The following is a 25,472-nucleotide window of genomic DNA, read 5'->3' on the forward strand; positions in this document are numbered from 1 at the left end:
AAGATCTCTTAGTTTAGCAACACTCCCTAGGACCTTACCATTAAGTGTATAAGCCCTGCTGTGATTTGCTTTCCCAAAATGCAGCATCTCTCATTTATCTGAATTAAACTCTATCTGCCACTTCTCAGCCCATTGGCCCATTTGGTCAAGATCCTGTTGTAATCTGACCTGTTTCCACACTATAGGGATTTTATGATAAATCAAAAATAGAGAAAAATAAAAAGACATGGACTTTATTACACAAAAGTCTGCTTACCTCAAAAATTTGATTAATTTTAAGAATAAGGCTGTCCAACACCTGAGGGTTCAGGAAGTCCTTCAGTGATGCAGTCCGCCCATTCAGGTAATAACTGGCAAATGATGAAGCATATTATTGATACTGCATGTATTTCAGAGAATGTTAGCTACTCAATCCAGTGAATGCTTGAACATAATTACATAAAGTTGCATACTTAGACCTTTTCATCACCACAGTTTAATTGCATTGATGAAACTAAATTAAAACGAAGATGGTGAGTGTGAACTGCTTCATTTCCAGATGGGTCAATGGGCTGAGAAGTGGCAGATAGAGTTTAATTCAGATAAATGCGAGGTGCTGCATTTTGGGAAAGCAAATCTTAGCAGGACTTATACACTTGATGCTAAGGTCCTAGGGAGAATTGCTGAACAAAGAGACATTGTTGCAGGTAGATAGGATAGTGAAGGCGGCGTTTGGTATGCTTTCCTTTATTGGTCAGAGTATTGAGTACAGGAGTTGGGAGATCATGTTGTGGCTGTAAAAGACATTGGTTAGGCCACTGTTGGAATATTGCGTGCAATCCTGGTCTCCTTCCTATCGGAAAGATGCTGTGAAACTTGAAAGGGTTCAGAAAAGATTGACAAGGATGTTGCCAGGGTTGGTGGATTTGAGCTATAGGGAGAGGTTGAATAGTCTGGGTCTGTTTTCCCTGGAGCTGTTTCCTCAGAGGCTGAGGGGTGACCTTATAGAAGTTTATAAAATCATGAGGCACATGGACAGGGTAAATAGACAAGGTCTTTTCCCTGGGGTGGGGGAGTCCAGAACTAGAGGGTATAGGTTTAGGGTGAGACCGGAAAGATATAAAAGAGACCTAAGGGGCAACTTGTTTCATGCAGAGGATGGTGCATGTATGGAATGGGCTGCCAGAGGAAGTGGTGGAGTCTAGTTCAATTGCAACATTTAAAAGGCATCTGGATGGGTATATGAATAGGAAGGGTTTGGAGGGATATAGACCCGGTGCTGGCAGGTGGAACTAGATTGGGTTGGGATATCTGGTCATGGGCAGGTTGGACCAAAGGGTCTGTCTCTGTGCTGTCTCTATGACTCTATTCTGTTCTGGTAGCCAGAACACACGTATTTAAACAATATCTCTTTCCCTTTCCCCAAATTATTTTCTATTACCCTTTGGAAAACTGAACAATGCACTTTAAAGAACCTCTATCCATTCATCAGGATGGTCACAAACGTTTACAAATTTCTAAGTCCCACTTTTTATCTCATGTCCTTCAATACCCCTATTAGCCAAAAATGTATGAATCATTTCCAAAATTTATAGCTGCATCCATTCTCTCAGCTATCGCATATATTCATCAAGTTTCTGTGTACAATGTTACCGTTTTGTAAGTGTGTACAGAGAGTCCACAAGTTGTGAACAGGTTTAATCTGGAGTCTGTTTGCAAGTCAATATAATAAAGGACAATATAAAGCAGCCATTCATGAGTACAGGAAATATTTGTAGGTCAGATCCTTAAAATTACATCTTGTACGAGATCATACTTGGTGGTACAAGCTAAACCAGACATTCATAAATCATGAATCCTCTGTATTGACCTTCTCATTTATCTTTGAGAATGTGTCCTCTGGTATTGGGCTTGCACTAAAATGAACTATAACCAGATTGCAGAGGAACTGATCGACGATCACGATCTTAAATACCTCAGTAACATTATCTCGATGTTGTGCATTTATTTCAAATGCCTACAATCTCTCCTCAAAGCACTAAAGGCCAATCCGTATTGCAAGGGCAGGCCATTTCCTATTTGGATCAGTTCCTAAAACTTCATACAGTTGTCAAGGTGAATGTGGAAAACACTAACATCACAGATGTTATTAGGAATGGAAGTGTGAAGCATTTTTAAAACGGTGAGCAACTGCAAAGATTTGATTTCCAAAGGGACCTAAGTGACCTTGTTCATAAGTCACCAAAACCTAACATGCAGATAGACTGCAAGCTAGAAGGTAAATGGTATGTTTGACTTTACTGCAAGAGGATAACAATAGAGGAGCAAAGAAGTCCCATTTAAATTGTATAGAACAATTAATGAAACTGCACCTGGAGTATTGTGCACACTTCTGGTCCCCTTACTCAAAGAAGGATATACTTGACCCAGAGGAAATGCAGCAGGTGTTCACAGACTGAGTCCTCAGATGGTGGGATTGCCCTTTGAGGAGAGATTGAGGAAACTGAACTTGTATTCTCCAAAGTTTAGAAGAATGAGAGGCAATCTCAACAAAACCAAAGAGATGCTGAAAGGAATATACAGAGGAGATGCAGAAAGGATGTTCACTCTAGCTGGAGACAATCTCAGAATAAAAGCCAAGCCATTTAGGAATGAGATGAGGAGGAACTTTTTCACTCAGATGATCATGAAATTTTGGAATTCCCTACCCCAAAGGGGTGTGGTAGCTCAGTCAATGAATAAGTTCAAAACAGAAATTGATAAATTTCTCTCTAAGACTAACATAACCAATTATTTTCACTTCTTGCCAACTCCAATGGAGGGGAATACTCCCTCAGTGTCCAGTAAGGGCACCAAACCTCACTCCCTGGCTCCTGCCATATCTGAAAATTCTGTTTGTCTTTATCAAAACTGCTTCAATTTTATAGTAATGTATTTCAGCATGCTACTGTCACGTTAGGGGGCTTTGGATTCTTCATAATACTATTAATGGTACCATATTGTATTTTCAGACATCACCATGTGGTGTTCTGGTTTGTGTGGCTTGCCAACACCTATTCACCTTTTTCAATGAAGATCTAGAGCTTATCTAATTATTAGATGGTGAGGAAGAGATTGCTGGGATCCTTGCTGAGATATTTGTATCATTGGCAGCCATGGATGAGATGCTGGAAGAATTGAGGGTGGCTAATGTAGTGCCATTAATTAAGGAAAAGCCAGGGAACTATAGACCATTGAGCATGAACAGAGACACCTAGGCTGCGTAATTCCTTCAAAGTGGAGTTTCAGGTAGACAGGGTGCTGAAGGAGGAGTTTTGTACACTTTCCTTTATTGGTCAGTGCATTGACCATAGGAATTCGGATGTCGTATTACGGCTTTATAGGACATTGGTGCGGCGTTATACTGCATTCAGTTCTGAGCTCCCTGCTATAGGAAAGGTGTTGTTAACTTGAAAGGGTTCAGAAAAGATTGACAAGGATGTTGCTGGGATTGGAAGGTTTGAACTATAGGGAGAGGCTGAACAGGCTGGGGTTTTATGCACTGGAGCATCAAAGGCTGAGGGGTGACCTTATAGAAGTTTCTAAAATTATAAGCATCATGACAGTGAGTAGCTAAGGTCTTTTCCCAAGGTAGAGGAGTCCAAAACTAGAGGGCCTAGGTTTAAGGTGAGAGGGAAAAAATTTAAAAGCAACCTGAGAGGCAACATTTCCTTGCAGAGGGTGGGGCTTTTATGGAATGAGCTACCCGAGGAGTGATGGAGGCAGGTACAATCCCAACATTTACAAGGCATTTGAATGGGTACATGAATAGATAGAGTTTAGAGAGATATGGGCCAAATTCTGGCAATTGGGACTGGATCAATTTAGAATTTCTGGTCATCGTGGAGAATTGGACCAAAAGGTCTATTTCCATGCTATATAACTCCATGACTCTATATGAGAAACTTGTCTTACAGGTTCCATTAACTTGCTAGCCAAAATGACTAAACACTCCTGGGAGCTGTACAGAACACATTTTTTCTTTTGTGTACTCTTGCACACCTCAACCATCTCCACCCAAAGACTGTGACATATCCGATGGAGGGTGGAGCTCAATATAGCTTACTGTTAACTTTTTCAGAACCTTATACAAATGAACCTATCATCATCAGTACAAAAAAAAGTTACCTACTGGTGCCAGGTGATTGCACTGAGGACATTCCCTCCAGTTTTAAGAAATCTAAGGGTAAAATCAGGGAAAATATTGTTAATTAAAAGATCACTTTGAAACAAAACAATCTCAGAATTTCTGGCCACTTCAAACTCAAACTATGGACCAAGGAAAAGACATACAAATTGACCCTTCTCCCGACTAGGCAGGAAGGTTTGGATTACTGTGTTGTCAGTCTAAACTGACACAGCACCTTCCTTAAGTTATAGAGATTTGTTATCAGATAATGGAAATTCTTTTGTTACATTTGTGGAAACTGTTCTAACAATACAGTTGAAAATGTTTCCAAAGTATATTAACAGACTCAATCACAAACAGATCTGATGCGCAAAGAATATTAGTCATCTTGCCTAGCCCAATCTATGAGCCTAAACTTTATTTTCAGGTAAAACTACCTGCTCTGTCAGGTGGACGTAAATGACCACAAAGTACTATCTGAAGAGGAGCCAGGTCAGTTCTCTCAATGAGTTTGTAAATACTTGTTACTCAAGCTTTATCACTGGTTAGTTGTATCACTGCTGTATCTAGGATCTTACTGCATTTCCCTACATTACCACAGTGACAACATTACATCAGTATTTACTCCGCTATAGCAAACATTGGTATGTTCTAACGACATGAAATTGAATATAGGTAAATTGTTTCTGTTCTTTATTCCAAAGTCTCTAAATTGGCCCAATAGGCAAAAATCTTGAGATCCTACCATGGAGGTTCTTTTTCTACATGCCATCTGATTGGAGTTATTAATAGTGAGTAAAACCTCTGGTAACTAATAGTCATGGGGGCATTACTCCTGGAGCAGATATTTGCAAAATTGACAGAGAACTCAACCCTTTCAGCAAGGTGACTATCGCTTGTCTCCCAGGTTGTCCAATATCAGGTCCATAGAGTCCAGAGTGGTTGAAGCTCTTGAATGTGTGCAGCAGATTATACAAATGCTCAAAGTCTTGTCCAAGCTGAGAGCCATGAATTTTTATGTGAGCTTTCTTTCTAAAACTGTTGGGCTCTGTGAAAACGAGATAAAGAAAGAACAGATTAACAAGGTCGCATATTGTCCACCCTGAATTCTGGTCTGGTCACGTGTCCATTTCCACAGAACTAATTAGATTCAAGGTTTCAGTAAAAAGCACCCTACCAACTGACCATTTCCAACTTTTGACTTAGTTTATGTGGTTCATCGGAAGAGCACATTGATGTGAAACGCAAACAATTGGTAGCAGCAGCTTCTTTAAACTAGATCATCAGTGAGAGCTGAGTTAATCAAACATTTTGGTTGAGTACCTATAATTAATTGCTTGAGTATCAGACATTTACTTTAACAACCCACTGGGGTAGAGAAATCCAAATTTTAATGGTTGACCCCTTATTCTGAGATCAGGGCCACATATTCTAGACCATCCAGTCAGTGGAAACAAACCTCTCAGTGTCTGCCCTGTTAAACCTCTTCAGAATTCTGTAAGCATTAATGAGCTCACCCCCTATTCTTCTAAACTGCAGAGTATAGATCCAGTTTACTCAGTCTATCATTGTGGTTCAATCCTCTCATTCCAAGACTCAAGCGAGTGAACTTTCAGGAAACTGCCTCTGCTGCAAGTTTCTCCTTTGTTACACAGGGAGACAAAAGCTGTGCAAACAAGTATAAGAAGTAGGAGCACGAGTGTGATTTCCTAATTACTTGCTGTACCTGAATGCTAACCTTTTTTGTTTTATTATAGGTGTGGTCTCAAAGCCCTGTGCAAATCTTTTTTATTCATTCACAGGATGTGGGTGTCACTGGCTAGGCCAATATTTTTTGCCCATCCTTAATTGCTCAGCGGGCACATTGCTATAGCTCTGAAGTCACATGTAAGCCAGACTAGGTAAGATGACATTTCCTTTCCTATAGTACATTACTGGACCAGATGGATTATCCCCCAACAATTGACCATAGTTTCAAGCTTGTTATTGGACTCTAAATTCCAGATTTTCATTGAATTCAGATTCCAACATCTGCTGCGGTGGGATTTGAACCCAGGTCCCCAGAAAATGACATGGAAGCATAGAAGATAGGAGCAGGAGTGAACAATTTGATCATTCAATTTAATCATGGCTGATCATTAAAATCTATATCCTAATCCTGACCTGCCCCCATTATCCCTTGATCCTTTTAACCACAAGAGTTATATCTACCTAGTTGAAAACACATATTGTTTTGGTCTCAATCACTTTCTGTGGTAGTGAATTCCATAAGCTCACCACTATCTAGGTAAAGAGATTTCTCCTCATCTCAGTCCTAAAAGGTTTATCCTTTATCCTTAGCTATGGCCTCTGATTCTGGACTTCCCCATCATTGGGAACACGTGCACCAATACTGTCTATTCCTGTTAGAATTTAATTGGTTTCTATGAAATCCCTCCTCATTCTTCTAAACTCCAGTGACTACAATCCTAACCAACACAATCTCTCCTCAATGTTGCTATTTCAGGAATCAACTTGGTAAACTTTTCTTGCACTCCATCCATAGCAAGAACATCCTTCCTCAGATAAAGAGTCCAAATGCAACCTCACCAATGCAATGTATAATTGCAGCAAGTTATCCTTGTTTGTATCCTCTGGCTTTGAAAGTCAACGTATATTTGCTTTCTTTACTGCCTGCTGAACCTGTAAGAATACTTTCACGATTGGTGCATGAGGACACCCAGGTCTTGTTGAACATTCCCCTCTCTCAATTTACAACGATTCAAATTATAGTCTGCCTTCCTACTTTGGCTATCAAAGTGGATAACCTCACATTCATCCACAATGTACTGCATCTGCCATGCATTTGCCAATTCACTCAGCCTATCTAAATCACACTGCACCCTCTTCACGGACTACCCTTCCACCCAGCTTTGTGTCATCTGCAAATTTGGAGATATTACATTTAGTTCCCTCATCATTAACAAATATTGTGAATAAGTGGAATCCCATTCCTGATTCCAGTGGTACCCCACTAGTCAGTGCCTGCCATTCACAAAAGGATTTACTCTTGTTTCCCATCTGCTAACCAATTTTCTACCCAAATCAATACATTATTTCCAATACCATGTGCATTTATTTTGCACATTAATCTCTTATGTGGGATTTTGTTGAACGTTTTCTGATAATCCAAGAGCAGAGGCATACTGCTGAGACTATATAAAGTTCTGGACAGACCACGCTAGGAATATTGCAATCATTTCTGCGCTCCATATCTAAGGAAGGATGTGCTGGCATTGGAGGAGATCCAGAGGAGATTTACATGAATGTGCCAGAGGATAACAAGGCTATCATATGAGGAGCATTTGAGGACTGTGGTTCTGTATCAGTAGAATTTAAAAGGATGAGGGCAGAATCTCATTGAAACTTACAAAATACTGATAGGCCTAGATAGAATGAACGTGGGGAAGATATTTCCACTAATAGGAGAGATTAGAAGCAGAGGCACTGCCTCAGAGTGAAGGGACAACCTGTTAGAACTGAGATGAACAGGAATTTCTTCAGCCAGTGGGTGGCGAGTCTGTGGAATTCACTACTGCAAAGGGCTGTGGAGGCCAAATCTTGAGTGTATTTATGATAGAGACAGATGTTTCTTGATAAGTAAAGGAATTGGAAAGAAGGCAGGAGAATGGTTTTGAGAAACATGTCAGCCCTGATCTAACAATGGAGCAGACTTGATGGGCCGAATGATTTAATTCTGTTCCTACATCTATAGTCTAAACCATATCCAGTGGGTCCCCTGATAAACTCCACTAGTTGCATCCTTGAAGAATTCCAGTTTGCATGCCTTCCATTTTGTAAATCCATACTGACTATGCCTGATTTGACCACTGTTTTCTAAGTGCTCTGCTATAAAGTCCTTAATGATGGACTCTAGCATTGTCTCCCCTATCGATATCAGACTCATTAGTCTATAATTCCCTGCTTTCTCTCTCCTTTTTAAAGTAAAGGAGTTACATTACCTACCCTCTAATCTTTAGGAACTGTTCTATGGGCTGACCCCTGGATTATTGGTCAAGAGTGTGGTGCTGGAAAAGCACAACAGGTCAGGCAGCTTTAGAGAAGCAGGAGACTTGACGTTTCGGGCAAAAGCCCTTCATCAGGAATGAGGCTGGGAGACTCAGAGGTGGAGAGATAAATGGGAGGAGGGTGGGGCTGGGGGAGGGGAGAAGGTAGTTGAGAGTGCAATAGGTGGATGGAGGTGGGGGTAAAGGTGATAGTTTGGAGGGGAGGGTGGAGCAGATAGGTGGGAAGAAAGATGGACAGGTAGGACAGGTCATGAAGATGGTGCTGAGCTGGAAAGTTGGAATTGGGATAAGGTGGGGGGAGGGGAAATGAGGAAACTGGTGAAATCCACATTGATGCCAAGGGGTTGGAGGGTCCCAAGGCGGAAGATGAGGCGTTCTTCCTCCAGGCTCTGGGCTGAAGTGTTCAGCAGAGTGCTTCAGAGAACGTTTCCAGGACACGCGCACTAATCAACCCCATGCCCCATGGCGAAAGACTTCAACACCACCCCCCCCCCAACTCCGCCAAGGACATACAGGTCCTGGGCCTCCTCCATCATCACTCCTTTACCACCCAATGGCTAGAACCCAACTCCGAGGTTCCCAGCCTCATTCCTGATGAAAGCTTTTGCCCGAAAACTCGATTTTCCTGCTTCTCTGACGCTGCCTGACCTGCTGTGCTTTTCCAGCACCACACTATTGATTCTGATCTCCAGCACCTGCAGTACTCAGTTTCGGATTAAAAATCTAGCGACTGTTACTAGCAACAAGGCCATCACCTCCTCAATTTTAGCAAGACTTATACCCATTGTAATAAAGGCCAACATGTCATTTGACTTTCTAATTGCTTGTGGTTCCTGCTTGCTAATTCCATGTGATCCCCCATACACATCACAAGACTTTCTGAACATCAAAATTTAGAAGTTTCATATCTTTTGAAAAATCCTTTGTTTTCATATTCTTGTTACCAAAGTGAATTAAATTCATACTTTGTCACATTATGCTTTATCTGCCAATTTGTTGTCTGTACATTTAACCTGTATCTATCTCCTTGACTTCTTTTCATGTCCTCCTCACACCTTCGGTGCCATCTCACCTACCATCATAGATAGATTGCTCCCAATCTCTTTACCTAAGCAACCAATATACATTGGAACATGGACTTTATAAATAATTTTTATAGCTTTTTCAAACAGAATATTTTAAATAATTTATGCCTCCCTTTCTCTGATAAAGATCAGTATTAACCTACCATTTCCAAGTTCCCAGGACATATTATATTTTCTCATTGCGCAGTACTGCAGAAGCTTTTGAGCGTTTGAACTGTCCCATGCTTGCTTTTTCCTCAATAAGGCATTGAGACCAAAGATTAAATGAAGCCCAGAGCAATTTGCAAAACTGTACAAGATGTCCACAGATCTTTCTGCAAGTTAAAAATAAAATCAATTTTAGATCACGTTGTATACTTGTGCTGACACACTCCACTTACATGATAATGGTGCATTGTTCAGCATTACAATCAATTTACCCACTGCATGGCAGTCACTGAGATTTCAAAGGTTCTGCTCAATCTCTGGAGAAACAAGGATCCTAACACCAAGTTTAAAATGGTGAGAAAAAACAGTCTTCTCTCAACGTTGATATCACCTTGCAGATTTTGACTAACAATATTATAAAATTCTAAGATTACCTGAAATAGTAATGTTTTTAAAGTCTTGCTGGAATTGCTCTTTCAGAATGACAGGAGCTTGCAAGGCCAAGAGATGTGTTAGGTACTTCTCTACGTCATCAGGAATTGTGTTGAGGCAAGTACCTACCAGGAGATTAAGCAAAGAAATGGTCAGTCCTAATACTGGAAAGGGTCCTTGCCAAAAGATGCATATAAATTTGTATTTCCATCACCAGTTCCTGCTCACCATTCAGAGAAAATATCTGAAATTTCACAATTTCCACAGTGGTATCAGAAGTTGGGACTCAAATGAAACCTTCAGTGCACCATACACCAACACCACCCTATTCCCCCCCCCCCCCCCCCCCCCCCCCCCCACACACCCCCAAACCTTCATGGGCTCCCTTCCAACAACTTATTATGTTGTGTTGGCATTTTAATAATCAAATTCCTCTGCCATTTTAACAGAGTTATTGGTCCCTTAAAAGATTGCGCCTCCAATAATTTAGATGAGAGAACAAGCATGAGATGAGTATTAAATGGTGGCCTAGCCAGCGAAGCCACATCCCCTGAATGAAGACTTTAAAAACCATGGTAGGTGTTCATGAGGCAACTACTCAGTGGTTGATAGGTTAATGGAATGCAGTTAAAAATATACTGCAGGTATCAACTGCAAATGGATAATGTTTTAAATCATCAGAAATGATCAGTGGATTTCATGGAATATATTAACCATTATATAAACATGCAAACCCCCAATGACTGGTGGGTGGGTGAAGGTTAACATATGAAATTCCAGGACACAGGCTCACAGTCTCTTGACATTTTTTTGTCTCAGATAACAAGATGTCACTTATTCTGACAGGGAGAGCTGGAGAGGGGTTGGATGTTTTCAAAAAATACTTTAAAATCGAATCCCAGATTATAACTGGAAGCCTAATTTGAAGCTAATGGGGAGGAAAGATTATTTTAAACATTTCCACGGTTTAGTTCAGACTTTAAACACAGCTTTAATATCACACAAGCTCCACCCCATTTCACCTCAGGAACGGCATGGTGGCCGAGGGGTTAGCACAGCTGCCTCACAGTGCCAGGGACCCAGGCTCAGACCCAGCCGTGGGTGACCGTCTGTTAGACGTTTGCACAGTCTCCCCACGTCTGCATGGATTCCTCTAGATGTTCCGGTTTCCTCCCACAGTCCAAATATGTGCAGGTTAGGTGAATTGGCCATAGTGTAGGTTAGGTGAATTTGCTATGGGAGGTGCAGCGATAGGATGAGGGGTGGGGGGGGGGGGGGGGGGGGGGGGGAAAGAGTCTGGGTGGAATGCTCTTTGGAGAGTGGGTGTGGTCTTGTTGGGCTGAATGGCTTGTTTCCACACTGTACAGATTCTATAGATGCCCTCTGCAGTTAGAATGAAGACACAACTGTTAATAGCAAACAGATTAATGCACACAGGCATATCAGTATTAATATCATATGATCTCAATCATAAAGCACAACCATGCAGGCAATTTAAATTCTGAGCCCACTGATTCGAGCAAGTTGAAAGTGGAACATAAGAATGGGAAGAGGAAGGTTCTCATATCAAACATGTGGCACTTCACAAAATAAAATGCAGAAAATCAAAATATTTAAATCTATATCCACATCCCAAGAGTATCAGTAAAGAACTGGACGACGCGTAGAAACCCATGATCAACAAACCACTTCATTCATTCATTCCCTTAACCCTTCCCTATATTTCCCTCTCAGGACTCAATTGTGAAATCAAGGTTCCCACCATCGTGACCAGTTTGAAGGTTCAATAGGGAAGACACCACACACTTACAGACAGGTACTTCCTTCCTGTGTACACAAACACATCAAATACACAGACTAAGGGCTCCAAGATCAATATTTACTGAATGCATTTCTTTGGTCTTCATTTCACCCAGGATTGTGTGCCTGTGTTAGTGTTTCTTGAGATTAATCTTTCTCACACTCCCCTCCCACATCCCACACAAACCAACACAGAGCATCCACCCTGTCTGGAGCATCTTAATGGAACAACATATATTTAAAAATTAAAACGCTCTTCAGAGAGGAGATTACACAGCAATGACTAAGATTACAAGCAACCATGTTTCAGACGGCTATACTGCAGATGTAAACCGATTATTTCAAGGAAAGTACAGCTGGTGAGACATTCCATGCAAATAACTCAGAAGGTTTATTTAGTCTGCATAGTACAGTATCAAGAACAGAAGACAGCCTCAGTTCTTTTTAGAAGAGGCTCAAGACTTAATGTTAACTCCCAGAGGGGATGTAAAAATAACATTATTTCCTTTGAGAAAGGAAATGGCCATTTTAAAACTTAAAAGAAAAACTGAATGCACTGATCTTTGCAACAGAAGTATTAATAAAGATCAGTTACTACCTAATTGCAGGTGGGGACTTCGTGGCTTGGATGGTAAAAGAACAAAAGAGAGTGAAATTTTAGAAAATCCACTCTTTTAATTTAGTAAAGAATTAACAAAACCTGATTTAGTATCCAGGCACTTGTGCCAGCATCTTGTGGCAAACCAGCAGCCAGTGTGTACACATCAATAATGTTCTAATCATAATATCATATCATCCAGATAAAGTTTGGGAAGAGAAGCTGGCAGTTTATTGCAAAATTGTCACAAAATTAAAGACAGTTGTGTTACTGAGTGCATGTCGATCCAGGGTGAAGGAATGTGGGAAGAGAGTTTCTGGATTTTGATCCAGTGATGGTGAAGAAATGGTAATATATAGTGGCCAGAGGCTTGGAGGGGAGCTTGCAGCTAATGACGTTCCCATTCTTCTGCTGCCAATGCCATTCCATGTTCACAGAGATTGTGGTTTTGGAAGGTGCAGTCTAAAATCCTGAGTTGATGCAGAGCATCTTATATTTTGTACACACTACTGCCATTGTGAGTTGGAAGAGGGAGTGAATAGAGACATAGAGTCATAGAGATGTACAGCATGGAAACAGACCCTTCGGTCCAACCCGTCCATGCCAAACAGATATCCCAACCCAATCTGGTCTCACCTGCCAGCACCCGGCCCATATCCCTCCAAACCCTTCCTATTCATATACCCATCCAAATGCCTCTTAAGTGTTGCAATTGTACCAGCCTCCGCCACTTCCTCTGGCAGCTCATACCATACACGTACCACCCTCTGTGTGAAAGAATTGCCCCGTGGGTCTCTTTTATATCTTTCCCCTCTCACCCTAAACCTACGTCCTCTAGTTCTGGACTCCCCGACCCCAGGGAAAAGACTTTGCCTATTTGCCCTATCCGTGCCCCTCATATTTTATAAACCTCTATAAGGTCACCCCTCATCCTCCGACGCTCCAGGGAAAACAGCACCAGCCTATTCAGCCTTTCCCTATAGCTCAAATTCTCCAACCTTCACAACATCCTTGTAAATCTTTTCTGAACCCTTTCAAGTTTCACAACATCTGTCTGATAGGAAGGAGACCAGAATTGCACGCAGTATTCCAACAGTGGCCTAACCAATGTCCTGTACAGCCACAACATGACCTCACAACTCCTGTACTCAATACTCTGACCAATATAGGAAAGCATACCAAACGCCTTCTTCACTGTCCTATCTACCTGCAACTCCACTTTCAAGGAGCTATGAACCTGCACTCCAAGGTTGACCTTTGAGCTCTAAAGCTATTTGTCAAAAAAAGGTGGAGCCTTCTCTTCAACAGTTTCTGTTTATAATGTTTATTCAGTAGTTTTGAAGTTCCTATTCAAATTCCTGTCCCTCACATGCCCTATATACATGGCTGGGAGAAACAGGTCAGTGATCACCACCGCACCCTCTTCCCAATTTCGGGGTATGGACCTCCACTTTACAGGGAACAGCAGAAGTGTCACTGCTCAGTTATCTGTAGTCAGCATCTGAACTGTTGCCATGTGATGTAGAGGAGCATGTTCAGCGACCTACCAGCCAACTAAGCTGAGGTTGGGAACTCACTTGCTGGGGCTGCAATTATGAAATGCTTCCATTGTGGCCTAAGTAGTTAACTGCATTTTAATGCATTAACCCATAATGGATTATTAGCACATTATTTTCCCCCAAACTCCTCCCAGAACGGATTGATTTAATATATAAACACATTGACTCTGGGGCTGATTTTAACTTATAAACTTGGATGGATTTTGGGGGAGTTAATATTTCACCCATTGTCTTGGATTTTTTTTAACCGAGGGGGCGGGCGGGAGGAGGATTTTGTTAAATTCCAGTTGAACAAGAATGTGATAATTGCCAGATGCTTCACCGAGCTTTCTACACTCTCAACTCATAAATTTGGTATGAATGAGCCAAAAGGCAGAGATCTAGCAATGGAATAAAGCAGGAGAAATTACACAGCGGCTGGACCATAGGTTCATATTGGTGTCCCCTTGCAAAAGGGGAAGTCCATGCAGCCCAGACCGACTGTCAGTTGTTCCAGATAACAATTTCACCGAAGAGTAACATGGGTCAAAATGATCAACGAAACAGCTCAATGTCCCGTCAGCAGTGGGGAAATGTCAAAGTCACGAGGATTTATTGTCATCACAAGCCCCTTCCAGGCAACTGCTGAGGAGAGAGTGGAAATGATGAGTCAGCATGTGATTCACTTCCGATTTGCTGAATTCACGCTCGCCTGCTGGGACGTGCTGGTGAGAATTTTGAAATCCGGTGTGACACAGCTCAGTAACAGAGGGTGACCACGTGTCTAAGGACCACCAGAAAAGAGCCTCCTCAATTAATCGGTAGCCACTGTCTAAGCATGTCATTCTACGTAAATGTTACAATTTACATCGAGCACACAGGTTCACCTTTTGCAACCTTTGCCCAGTTGTAGGGCAAGGATATGTTGAATTTTTGGCACCTTTTGTGAAAAGCGCTAGGGCACCGTTACACAATCTCGATACGTCAACAAAGATGGGGAACACATAAATAAAATCAGACAGGCAGGAAGATAGCACAGCTCAAACAAAAATTTAGATGTTATATCGAGTTTCAAACTCAGAGCACCAGATAATAGTGGCCGAATGTCCTGTAATTCTGAATTTGTAAATGCTACTTACTCGTGGTACTAAATTGTGATTTGTGGGGGGGGGTGGGGGGAATTCACTTATTTTACGTGCAGAATGCCCAAAGGAAGACTAAAATTTGCTTTTGAGCTGTTTTTAATGTTCACAGTTTAGAGAAGTAACAACCTGCATCACAAAGTATCTTTAGATTCAGATAGTCTTTCTTTCAGCATTCCTTCTCCATATATGTCCTTTTTAAATTTCAAAACATACTTTATTCATAAAATATACCAGTACATAGTCACGAATGCAGTTCAGTTCTGTACAACAGCATATCAAGGAAACAAACAAACATTGGCTTTTCACTCGATTCAAACAAATCAAAAGGATCTCTCACTTGAGCCAGGCTATATTTACATATGCGTGAGAGACCAGGATAGTCCAATAACTACACAGACCCCCACTTAACTTCAGCAGGAAGACCTCAGAAAGAGGTCTTTCCTTCTCTCTGTATGTGCTACTTTACATTGCTCTGTATAGAACCGCAGCTGACACATTTGTCTACTCTGTGAACCCACCCATGCTCTCTTTCAGTTGCTGTGTCCTCTAATATGGTAGCACCAGTACATTTTAGAGTTGTTGCACATCATTTCACACCATATTAAAATTACATTCAGAACTACTGGTCAAGCAATTCCCTTCATTCAAAACAAAGTGAAAATTGATAGCTGTTTATCGGAGGAATGAGAAATGGCAATTAAAAATAAAGACTACATTTTCTAAAGGAGTTGCAGGATGAGAGGAACTTCAGATATATGTTGAAAGTGATAAGGTAGATTGAGAAAGTGGCTAATAAATGTGTTGGGGATCCTGGACTTTATTAAGACAGCCACAAAAAACAAAATCAAGAAAATTATGACAAATCCTTATAAAATACTGGCTTATTTTTAAAACTGCAGCATTGCATCAGCACTGAGCAGCACGCTTTGGTAAGAATATGAAGGCATTGGCAAGGTGAACCACAAGCAAGGAATACCGTGGATGAGGAAATGACATCTTCATGCAGAGTTCCATCATGGCAAATGGCACAAGGTGAAGTAGGAAAGCACAAGTGCAATTAAATGAGAGAAAAAAATATGAAATTCAACTTTTGTTTTCTGTGCGTCAGTCGGACGTTGTAAAGGGGAAAGAAATGAGAAGAGACCTCATTTGGTGCTTCACTGAGATACTAGACTAGATATGTCGTGATCTAGTAACTGATAATGGCCAGATTGGCTAAAAGCTGGACAAGTGGCGAATCTAGGCATTGCAATGGGAGCAGAAAAGATTTATGTGTGCTGTTCCAGGAATTAGAGACTTCAGTTACAAGGGTAGATCGAAGAGTTTGGGATTAGAATTCTTGGAAAAGCAACAGTTGAGAAGAGATGTGGGGCCTGGACAGAGAAGACAGGAAGAAAATGTTCCCGTTGATGGAAAGGTTGAGAACCAGACAATATCAACTTAAAGTAATTGACAAAAAAAAGAGGTGATATGAAGAAAACACGTTTTTACAATGTTAGGCTGGAATGCACTGTCTGAGAATGTGGTAGAGACAGATTCAGTTATGGCTTTTGAAAGAGTATTAGCTAAGCAACTGAAGAGAAAATATTTGTACATCTACATGGAAAAAACAGAGGATTGGGATTTGTGGAGAGAGCTGATGTGGACACAATGGGTTAAATGGTCATCTCATTCTATGCTGTAATCATTCTATGACTCTCTAAAGTGAAATACTTTTGGTAGGCATCATGACTTTCAATCCAAAGACAATGTCACAAGATAAAGAATGTTGTTTAGTTTATGATCAGGTTAATGTTTACCTTCAATTCTTGAAGATTCCCAGCCATGTTCTTGTGGTAAGGACAATTGATCACTTGGTTCAAATAAAACAAAATCAGCTCCGGTTCCACCAAATCTCAGGTACCCAGGTGACAAGCCTTTTGCTAAAGTGATTAGTTTCTGAGATCTAGGTTTAAAAAAAAAGAAAGGTCTGTATAACAAAATGCTACAAACAGTGAGCTTCTCCTTTTAAAATCACACATAGATCCATACTTACAAAGCGCCCAAGTCAGAAAAGTAGCAATAACAGCATTGTCAAAGTCCTTTGGGCTTTTCTTGCAATCCATAAAGTCATGGGCTGCATCACCTTTTAGGAAGAACTTGTGTGCAACTGGTTATGTAACTGAACATTTTCATGATAGTTTAAACACAGAAAACAAAGATTGAGAGGATGTCTTTATACGCAAATGGAAGGCTCAATCTAATCTAGGTAGCACATCACATTAAATATTGCTAAAGTAATGGTATTAGTTATCTGGTTTAATGAGGATTAACTGAATAGCCAGATAAGTAAAAAGGCATCAACCTGTCTGATCCATAACTCAATTTCTCTCTATCCTCAATGATGATGAAGCAATAGCAATTAAGTCTAAATTCAAGTTTCTTTTCTGATTTTGTGTTGCAACATGTACCTCATGAGTGCATATGCAAAAGAAATGATATACTCATGTTCACCAGTCTGCAGCACTGTACAGCCAGCAAAACCAAAGTTCTGATAACTGGGAACAAAGTCCAGTTCAAAACTAATCAACCTAAATCCAAGCTTGACCACATTTGATTTTTTTTCACATATTGGAATATTTTCTATGCTAGTGTATAATTAAAATACAAATTAACGGTCCAGTAAAGAAATTGCAGATTTAATCACTGGACTAATTAATAAGTTGCTGCCGAGGAATAAATGAAGCTTGTTGTTTACAAAACATGGGTGAAGATAGATTTTCAGCTATAAAATGTGGGTAATTCCAAAGAAGTGAACACACACTATGTGTGTATTAGAGACTGGCATCAGAGAAACAAATGCAGTCTAACAACAGCTATTATAGTAATAATGTCTTAAAACTGTTTTGATACCAATGTTTACTATTATAAAAAAGGGAACTCTTTCTTGATGAAATGAGCAAATCATCAATCAGCAATACACCACAGGTCAAATTCTCTATTGATATTAGGGCTCTGGTGGTAGAGTGGTAGTGTCCTTGCCTCTCGGGCAGAAGGTCTGGGTTCAAGTCCCACCCTATATGTATAGCAGGTTTATTTAAAAAAAACAAATCTTCAATATCATTGTCACGGCTGTGGGATCTGAAAATGCTGAAGTCCCATTGTTGTTAATAGCTAACAGAAGGTGAGCTAGCCCCAGATTCCTCCTTTGCTATTTTTTGGAAGTCTAGTTTCCTATAGCTGCACCTTGAAACGGCATTATTCCACTCATTACAACCACCAGAACATCATATCTTTCTTCACGAGAATATTGTGAGAATGGGTGCAAAAGGTAAAATAAACACATGGCGAAAGGGCGAACAAAAATAATATGAAATGGAAACGGGGTATAGAGACGATGATGATGGGGAAGGAACAAGATTACGATCCGAAGCGTTACTCGGTGTGCTGGGTACAGTTCTGAACGGTATAAACTGACTAGTGTACAATATCCCGGCTGTGAGGGTTAGTATATAAACTAACAGCCAGTACATTGTACAACCCACCAGCCAATTTATAAAGTTCCCGGGGGCTTATTGTACAAAGTCGTCAGAGGGACAATCCCAGATGGTTATCGTGCAGAGTGACCAGAGGGCACAGTGGCCAAATAGTGATTGTATAAAGTGACCAGAAGGGTCTATCCCGTGAGGATTACTGAATAAAGTTAGCATGGGGGACAATGGCAAACTCGCATTGTTACGAATATTTCCTGGCGGGTTTCCGACAGTACTTCAGTCACTTACCGGAGTAAATCCAGGCTGTCTGTCCGGAGGAGGGAAGCGTCTAGAGCCACCGAAAGGAACCGAGGGCTGACAGTGCGCAAGGAGCGAGTGAACTTGGGCTGAACCCGCACTGAGCGCGGGGAAGCAGCAGCCCAGCCCAGCAGGCAGGCAGTGAGGAGCTCCAGGAAGGGCATGGCCCCAGGCTAGAGTCCTCAGTGAGGGAGAGGGCTCGGACCTCTGTAACTCCTAGCTCCGCACTTCAACTCTCTGCTACCCCAGGCACGCTTATTGGAGTGCAGCTGAAAGCCTATGAGATCCTCAGTCACGTTTCTTTCTGCACAGTTAAGGAGGCTGGGCTTCCTCCCAGGCGGAAGCTCTTGACTCTTTTTAAACACAGCGCAGGTAGGTCTGCGGTCATCTGATCAAAGTGGCACAGAGCCAGGCTTTCAAACAACAATACAGCACACCGAACAAACCAACAACTCAGAACTGTGCGGTCACATGTGTGCTTGTGTGTATGGTGAACATTTAAATACTCCAGAATCCCTGACAAGTCGTAACAAACGTTAGTGTACATCAAAACGAGCGATATCGAGAGCTGCTGTCTATTCAGTTTAGGGACAGGCAGTGCCGCAGCAACAGAGAGACCAAGAGGAATGGTCTCTTTAAAACCAAATTGACACCTGTCAGCGCGGAAATCCTGACTGAAGCGATGGTGTTGCGCGATGCCTGGTTTGTAAAGAATTATGCAGTGTCCATTAAAAAAGACACTTTACATTTCAAAAAACTCTGAACAATCTATAGCCTGCAGGGAGGATATTCCTGATGGTGGGTGTGTCCAGAACAAAGGGTCTTAGTCTGAGGATTAGGGGTGGACCATTTAGGACGGGGTTGAGGAGACCCTTCTTCACCCAAAGAGTGGTGAGCCTGTGGAATTCATTACAACAGGAAGTACTGTAACTGATGCCAAAACATTGAGTGTATTCAAGAGGAGGCTAGATATAGCACTTGGGGTGAATGGGATCAAAGGTTATGGGGAGAAAGCAGGATTAGACAATTGAGTTGGACGATCAGCCATGACCCTGATGAATGGTGGAGCAGGTTAGAAGGGCCGAATGGTCTCCTCCTGCTCCTATCTTCTAAGTTTCGTCTGGCTTTGCTAACTTTCGAGCGGAAGGATTATGTTTATCTCACATGCATTACAAATATTATGATCCAAGTCACGGAATCATAGAATCTCTAGTGTGGAAGCAGGCCATTCAGCACATGGAGTCCACACTGACTTTCCAAACAGCATCCCAGCCCCATCGCTGTAACCCTGTATTTCCTCATGGCTAATTCACAGAGCCTGCACATCTTTGGATTGTGGGAGGAAACCAGAGTATCCAGAGGAAACCAAGCAGACATCGGGAGAATGTGCAAACTCCACACAGTCACCTGAAGGTGGAATCAAGCACAGGGCCCTGGTGCTATGAGGCAGCAATGCTAACCACTGAGCCACATGCCCATTATAGAATTTTGGTGACTATATCAATTAAACTGCTTTTATGACCCATGTCCATATGCAGCAAGACCATATCCAGGCTTGGGCCAAAGTGTGGAAATAACATTCACATCACACAATTGCCAGGCAATGACCATCTCTGTTGAGATTACCACCTAACATTTAATGGCATTAGCATCACTGTACCTCCCACTATTAATATCCTGGGATTCCCATTGACCAGAGCTGAACTAGACTAGACATTTAACCATCATGGACACAAGATTAGGTCAGAGGCTAAGAATGTAGTACTGAATAACTCACCGCCTGTCTCACCAATGCCTGTCCATCAACTACAAGGTGAAAATTTACTAGAATTCTTTGAGGAGGTAACAGGCAGGATAGATAAAGGGGAAGCAGTGCATATATTTGGATTTTTCAGAAAGCATTTGATAGGGTACCACACATTAGGCTACTTAATAAGAGCCCATGGTGTCGGATCTTGTATACTACCGTGGATAGATGATTAGCCAATAAATAGAAGACAGAGAGTTGGGATAAAGGGGCATTTTTAGGATGGCACAGGGATCAGTGCTGGGATTGCAATTATTTATAATGTTTGTTAATGACTGGAGGAGGAATGTCATATAGCCAAGTTTGCAAATAACACAAAAACAGATGGGAAAGCAAATGGTAAGGATGAAAACACAAGGAATTTGCAGAGGGATATAGATAGGTTAGGCAAATGGGCAAAAACCTGGCAAATGGAATATAATGTCAGGAAATGTGAGGGTATGCACTTTCACAGGCAGAATAGAGGAACTGAATATTATTTAAATGGAGAAAGAATTGCGGAAAGCTACAGAACAGAGGGATTTGGGAATCTTTGTCCACGGATCACAACAAGTTAGCATCCAAGTTCAGTCAGTAATCAGGAGGCAAATGGAAAGTTGTCCTTTACAACATACAAGGCACTGGTCAGACTACAGCTAGAATATACTTTTGCACTCTTGTCTAAGGAAAGAAGAGACAGTCCAGAGAAGGCTCACTAGGCTGATACCAGGTATGGAGGGGTTGCCTTATGGGAAGACATTGAATAGATTACGATCTAGTTGGAACATAGAAGACTGGGAGACGATCTTATTGAAACTTACAGGACTCTTAGCGGACTTGACAGGGTAGATGTGGAAACATTGTTGCCCCTTGTGTGAGAGTTTAGGACCAGAGGACATAATCGCAGAATAAAGTGCCATACATTTAAGACAGAGATGAGGAGGAAGTTTATCTTAGACAATGGTGAATCTGTGAAATTCTTGACTGCAGTGGGCTGTTGAGGCTGGGTCATTAAGTATATTCAAGGTTGAGATAGACAATGTTTTAAAGGGAATCAAGGGTTATGGGAAAAAGGCAGAAAAGTGGAGTTGAGGGTTATGAGATCAGCCATGATCTCATTGAAAAACAGAGTAGGCTTAATGGGCTGAATAGCAACATATGTTCCTCCAGAAAAAAAGCAGCTTGCTTGATTGGCACCCTATCCGCCACTTTCACCATTCACTATTTTCATTACAATTGCACAGTGGCTGCAGTGTGTCCCATCTACAAGCTCATCAAGCACCAGCTTGCCAAGGCTCCTTTTGACAGAACCTTCCAAACCCATGATTGCTACCATCTAGAAGGATAAGGACAACAGATTGTGAACACCAATACCTATAAATTCACTTCCAAGTCACACTTGGAACTAGAGCAAACTTTGTTTTCACTGGTGCTTTGTTAACTGACTCTCTTGATAAACCTCTAAAAATTATGTACCTCAAACACAGCAATGTCTGAATATTTGTGCTGTAAATAAAGTATAACTATGATGTGTAGACCCCCTGCATTATGTTTCTATTACTTAGTGTGTGTTTTTAGGATATTTTTACATAGATTCTTTGAGGGATGTTGATGTCTTGAAGCTTCACTTAGTCAGGATTTACTTCTTAATTATCAGGAATATTTGATCAACTGAAGCATTCCTGGTCCAATAGTGGCCTGTTAACAAAAAGTTTGCTGTATATTATTGTTCCATCATTGTCACTGTTTTGAAATCTTGGAACTCCCTCCCTAACAGTACAGTGGGTGTACCTACATCCCATGGACTGCAGTGGTTCAAAAAGCCAGCTCACAACCATCTTCTCAAATGAGAGAATCAAGCCACACTGTGAAAACAAAATTGTATGAGGGTTATTTTCAGCATAGGTTCCATTTGTCTTTTTATGGCAACAGTACATCAGAGATTATTATATATTTGTTCAAGCGTCATACAATTTTTACAGTATAGAATCAGGCCATTTGGCCCAGTGTTTTTGTGTTGGCTCGCTGAATGACCAATTTGACATGTGCCATTATTTATACCCTCGCCCACTAACCCTGTACATTCATCTTTTTAAAATAATAAGTACATTGCTGATTTTATTTCATGGACTTTCCTAATGTATGTATGTAGTGCGCTATGTAGAAGTCCTATGGAACTGTGAGGGCTGTGTGGTTATATGGTACAGGGCAAGGTATGGGTTGGAAGTCGTAGCAGGGTAGCTATGAGGGCAATTTTGAGATAAGGGCAGAATTGACAGGGTATGTCAGAATTTGGCTAAAGATAGGGCTGTGTGAGATAACTGGGAAAAAATGAGAGAAAACTAGTACAGAGAAAAGTGTGGAAGGATTCAAAAATGGATTCAGAACATGAAAGTAGATCACCTAAGCAATTCAAGAGCAGGGACAGCAAATGTGCAGCTAAACCCATAGACAAGGTAGGGTTAGTCAGACCTGGTTCTACTTATGCAAGGAAACATGCAGCCAAGCATGTAGGCAAGCTAAGCTTGTCCCAATTCAGCAAGAAAATATGAAACTAAACTACATTCAACCTGTGCTCCAAACATTTGAGATAAATGATCTAATGTCAAGTGCCACATACCCAAAGCTCAATGTGATAAGTCTGTTATGCTACCAAGGCTTGAAAATCAAAATGGAATTGGTCAATAAGAAGGAACCGATACGTGGTTGTATCTAAAAATATGATTGTAACTGCTGAAAGGCAGACTCTCTGGATAAGAGTGACTGTCATCCCTTTAAGGTTGAGTCCCTTGCATTGCAAGTAATAAAAGTGCAATGTGTGTCTAAAACAAAGAATACTACAGTCTGTCTATATGCTTTCCTCGATAAAAGTATGGTTAAAAGTGATTTTTTAATGTACTATGGATTAACTGATCTATTTGCCTCACTTTGCCATTCTCTCTTTAACCTAGTGATAAATTTTCAAGATTGGGCCAATTTTTTATCCTGACATTTGGGATGAGTTGAGCATGAGTTATCTTGTGTGCTTGTAAAAAGCTCCATCCATGCTTTCATTCACCATTAAAACTACTGGAATACCCCTTCCAGTGAGACAGATGTGTTGGAAGCAGATGCACTCCGAAACAGTGCAATGCCCTGGAGGCGTCTGCAATTTTTATATAATGTTACACTTTTTATTCCATTGCTGAAATCTCCATTCTCCAATATCCCTCTTGAAAACATTTCAATAAACAGTATTAGAAATTTCCAATATTTTATTGCACTTCCTTTGGTGTACTATTATAAAAGATTCGGAAATATAGATTTAAATAATCAAACCTAATGATTTACTTGTAATTCTTTAATACTCTTTATACACTTTCAAATATATAGATCATGGTTTACAGATGTCAGCACTCAAGCTATGACTCTGCTTTACTAAATCACTCAAAATGAGAAAATGGCTGTCTTTGTGATGATCTTAGTTAGTATGGCAATTGAACCCATGCTGTTGGCAGCATTCTGCATCACAAACTGTTCAGCCAACCTGAGCTAACTAACTCACGGTACCAGTAGATACAGATAGTGGTGATGTGTCATTGAGCAGTCTCAATAGAAACAGAGTTAGCAGTGTAGCACTGGGCAATCTCAGCAGAAATGGAGTGTATCTGTAAGTCAACGAGCAGTCACAGTAGATTCAGTCTGTAGTGGTAAGTCAATGGGCAGTCTCAACAGTTCTTCCACTTCTTCTTGTAAAGCTTCAGCTTTTTCATTTAGCAGCATCTGTAACCAGACAACAGAATCAATTTGAAATAAAAACAAAAAAAGCAAGTAATATAAAATGAGGTCAGTGAGCATCTGTGACTGAAACAGGTTTTATCTTTCTGGAGTGTACCCTCCATCATGTTATTCTACTGACACAGTAAACAATTTTCTGAATGTACTAGGTGGCGTTTGTTCTTAGAATACATAAATGCAGGTAACTTGGACATTTTTGAATTGTACTTATGCAAGTGAATGATAGCAAGGGTACATTTAATTGATTTGCTTTAACATGTTTCTCTTTTTAGAAGCTAAGTTGGAGTGAATATAATTGTAATTACACTGACTAAAGGTTCAGTTTATTTTGTAAAATAATCATTCCAGTTTCTGAATGATTGACCTCTGCATGCATACAATGGTTGAAAATGCAGTACATGCTGACCAGTTTTTAGTACAAATGTGGAATCATCATTCCCTCTCCATCTGGAGTCAAACTGTTTCCAAGCCTCAGTGAGGACTTTATTATGTTAAGCTTCTTTCATGTTGAATATATACCTGAACCCATCTTAATAGTGCAGTTAACAAATGCCATTTTGATTTGGTTACTTCATCACCACTGGAATCCATCCTTGCTAGAAATTAACAACTGTGCATAATTATTAGTTGACTCCATTTCAGAGAACTGTGTGCACCATAAACTCTCAGAATGCTAGTATACTACTAAGCAGTACTAGTATGAAACTATGAGGTTTTGGAATTCAGATGGAACTTTTGAGATAATACATTCAAACCCAATATAGCCTCACATAGACAATAGGCGCTATGAATCAATGTGAAAGGAGTCACAGTGCATGTGACACAGAGATGTGGGACAGCTGGGTCCAAGTGTCTATAGCTTCAATAGGAATTGTTTCGTTAAAGAAGAACCTCGCGTTTAAAAAGCCTCAGGATACCCCAAAACACTTTGTATGCAATGATCTACAGTGGAAATACATTATAACAGGGACACTGGGGTCCAAAATGTGAAACCACATTATTCTTAGACTCCTTTTTAAAATAGAAAAATTAACACTTAATTTTAAAAAAACTCTTTTGGCAATAATGAGACCCTGCACCATAAGTGAGTTTTCAGCATATTGAATCATATTGTAACAGACTGACACTGTATTTTTGAAGAACTGAATCCAACACTATAATATGGGAAGTATGGAGAAAC

General features: G+C 40.8%; 2 protein-coding genes and 1 long non-coding RNA gene across 6 annotated transcripts in view; 1 reads left to right on the forward strand and 2 right to left on the reverse strand.

Annotated features, from left to right (window-relative positions):
• The window catches only part of hpse (heparanase), a 38,571-nt gene extending 19,505 nt beyond the window's left edge, over positions 1-19,066 (reverse strand). Inside the window, exons 1-7 of one of the 2 annotated variants that reach the window (XM_043674294.2) lie at positions 18,721-19,065; positions 16,759-16,904; positions 9,881-10,003; positions 9,443-9,613; positions 5,021-5,195; positions 4,151-4,198; positions 257-350 (exon numbers count right to left, since the gene is read on the reverse strand). In XM_043674294.2, the coding sequence (XP_043530229.1) occupies positions 257-350; positions 4,151-4,198; positions 5,021-5,195; positions 9,443-9,613; positions 9,881-10,003; positions 16,759-16,904; positions 18,721-18,893 (930 nt within the window). In that variant the 5' untranslated portion in view covers positions 18,894-19,065. Of the gene's footprint in view, positions 1-256; positions 351-4,150; positions 4,199-5,020; positions 5,196-9,442; positions 9,614-9,880; positions 10,004-16,758; positions 16,905-18,720 lie in introns of both variants that reach the window. The other variant, XM_043674295.2, reaches the window with a different exon arrangement.
• The window catches only part of LOC122539450 (uncharacterized), an 83,121-nt gene that overhangs the window by 23,155 nt on the left and 34,494 nt on the right, over positions 1-25,472 (forward strand). The gene's annotated exons all lie outside the window — the stretch shown is intronic.
• The window catches only part of helq (helicase, POLQ like), a 54,769-nt gene continuing 53,033 nt past the window's right edge, over positions 23,737-25,472 (reverse strand). For all 3 annotated transcript variants that reach the window (XM_043674291.2, XM_043674289.2, XM_043674290.2), the window contains one exon: positions 23,737-24,277. In XM_043674291.2, the coding sequence (XP_043530226.1) occupies positions 24,170-24,277 (108 nt within the window). In that variant the 3' untranslated portion in view covers positions 23,737-24,169. The remainder of the gene's footprint in view (positions 24,278-25,472) is intronic.

Source organism: Chiloscyllium plagiosum, unplaced genomic scaffold, assembly GCF_037043375.1.
Source record: "Chiloscyllium plagiosum isolate Xiang-an unplaced genomic scaffold, Cpla_swu_hap1 HiC_scaffold_36, whole genome shotgun sequence".
Classification (NCBI taxonomy): domain Eukaryota; kingdom Metazoa; phylum Chordata; class Chondrichthyes; order Orectolobiformes; family Hemiscylliidae; genus Chiloscyllium; species Chiloscyllium plagiosum.